This window comes from Seriola lalandi, unplaced genomic scaffold (genome assembly GCF_002814215.2).
Source record: "Seriola lalandi dorsalis isolate HSWRI2012SDOR001 ecotype SW California unplaced genomic scaffold, Sedor1 jcf7180002011459, whole genome shotgun sequence".
In the NCBI taxonomy this organism is placed as follows: Eukaryota; Metazoa; Chordata; class Actinopteri; order Carangiformes; family Carangidae; genus Seriola; species Seriola lalandi.
This window is the reverse complement of record NW_019482112.1, coordinates 1-755: the sequence shown is the minus strand read 5'-3', so window position 1 is coordinate 755 and position 755 is coordinate 1. Positions and strand designations below refer to the sequence as shown.

General features: G+C 52.8%; 1 protein-coding gene across 1 annotated transcript; it reads left to right on the top strand.

The window, feature by feature from the left end:
• Nucleotides 1–24: 24 nt before the first annotated feature.
• LOC111673699 (matrix metalloproteinase-23-like) lies at nucleotides 25–742 on the top strand (the record flags this gene model as incomplete). Its single annotated transcript, XM_023431541.2, has 2 exons — nucleotides 25–396; nucleotides 563–742. Coding segments are annotated over exons 1-2 (338 nt in total), but the record flags the coding sequence as incomplete, so codon positions are not given.
• Nucleotides 743–755: the final 13 nt, after the last annotated feature.

The window sequence follows — 755 nt, the reverse complement described above, 5'->3', positions numbered from 1 at the left end:
AGTACAGTTCACATGTGGGTGACAGATTTCTTAGAGCGAGAGAGAGAGAGAGAGAAAGAAGTGTTTCACATCTGTATGGAATCAGTCTGCTGCCACATCTACACACACCAGCACTAACACTGGTCACGTGACCAAACGCACACCAGAGACACACAGTCCAGAACCAGCTGAGGGAGTGCTTGGTCACAGCAGCCTCTGGTGGACGTCAGAGGAAGTGCAGCTTAGGGGAGGCAGCGGAATGGTCAATGATCTGGTTGTTTTGTGTTTTCAGACGTCAAGCAGCAGCAGAGTGAAGGACACCCCCCCCGACCACGTGGTCCACAGAGCAACCAGAACCAAACGCTACGCCATCAACCCTCTGGGACACAAGTGGACTCATCACAACATCACATACAGGTAGAGGGACAGGTACCCCGCTCGACTGCTCATTAGCCTCCTTCTTAGCCTGCTTGTTAGCTTGCTCTTTAACACAGTTTAACACTATGATCACGGAAAAAGTCTCAGTCTCAGCTTCATTAGGTCCAACAATCAGACGTCCCCTCAGCCTGTCTCTGTGTTTCAGGATCATCAAGTTCCCCAACACTCTGAATGTGGAGGACACCAGGAAGGCCATCAGCATCGCCTTCACCAAGTGGAGCGACGTGTCTCCCCTGACCTTCACTGAGGTTACCGACAGCAACGCCACGGCTGACATCACCATCGGTACGAGGAGGAGAGGGGAGGACGGGGTGGGGGATGGGAGGTATGGTTGCTGT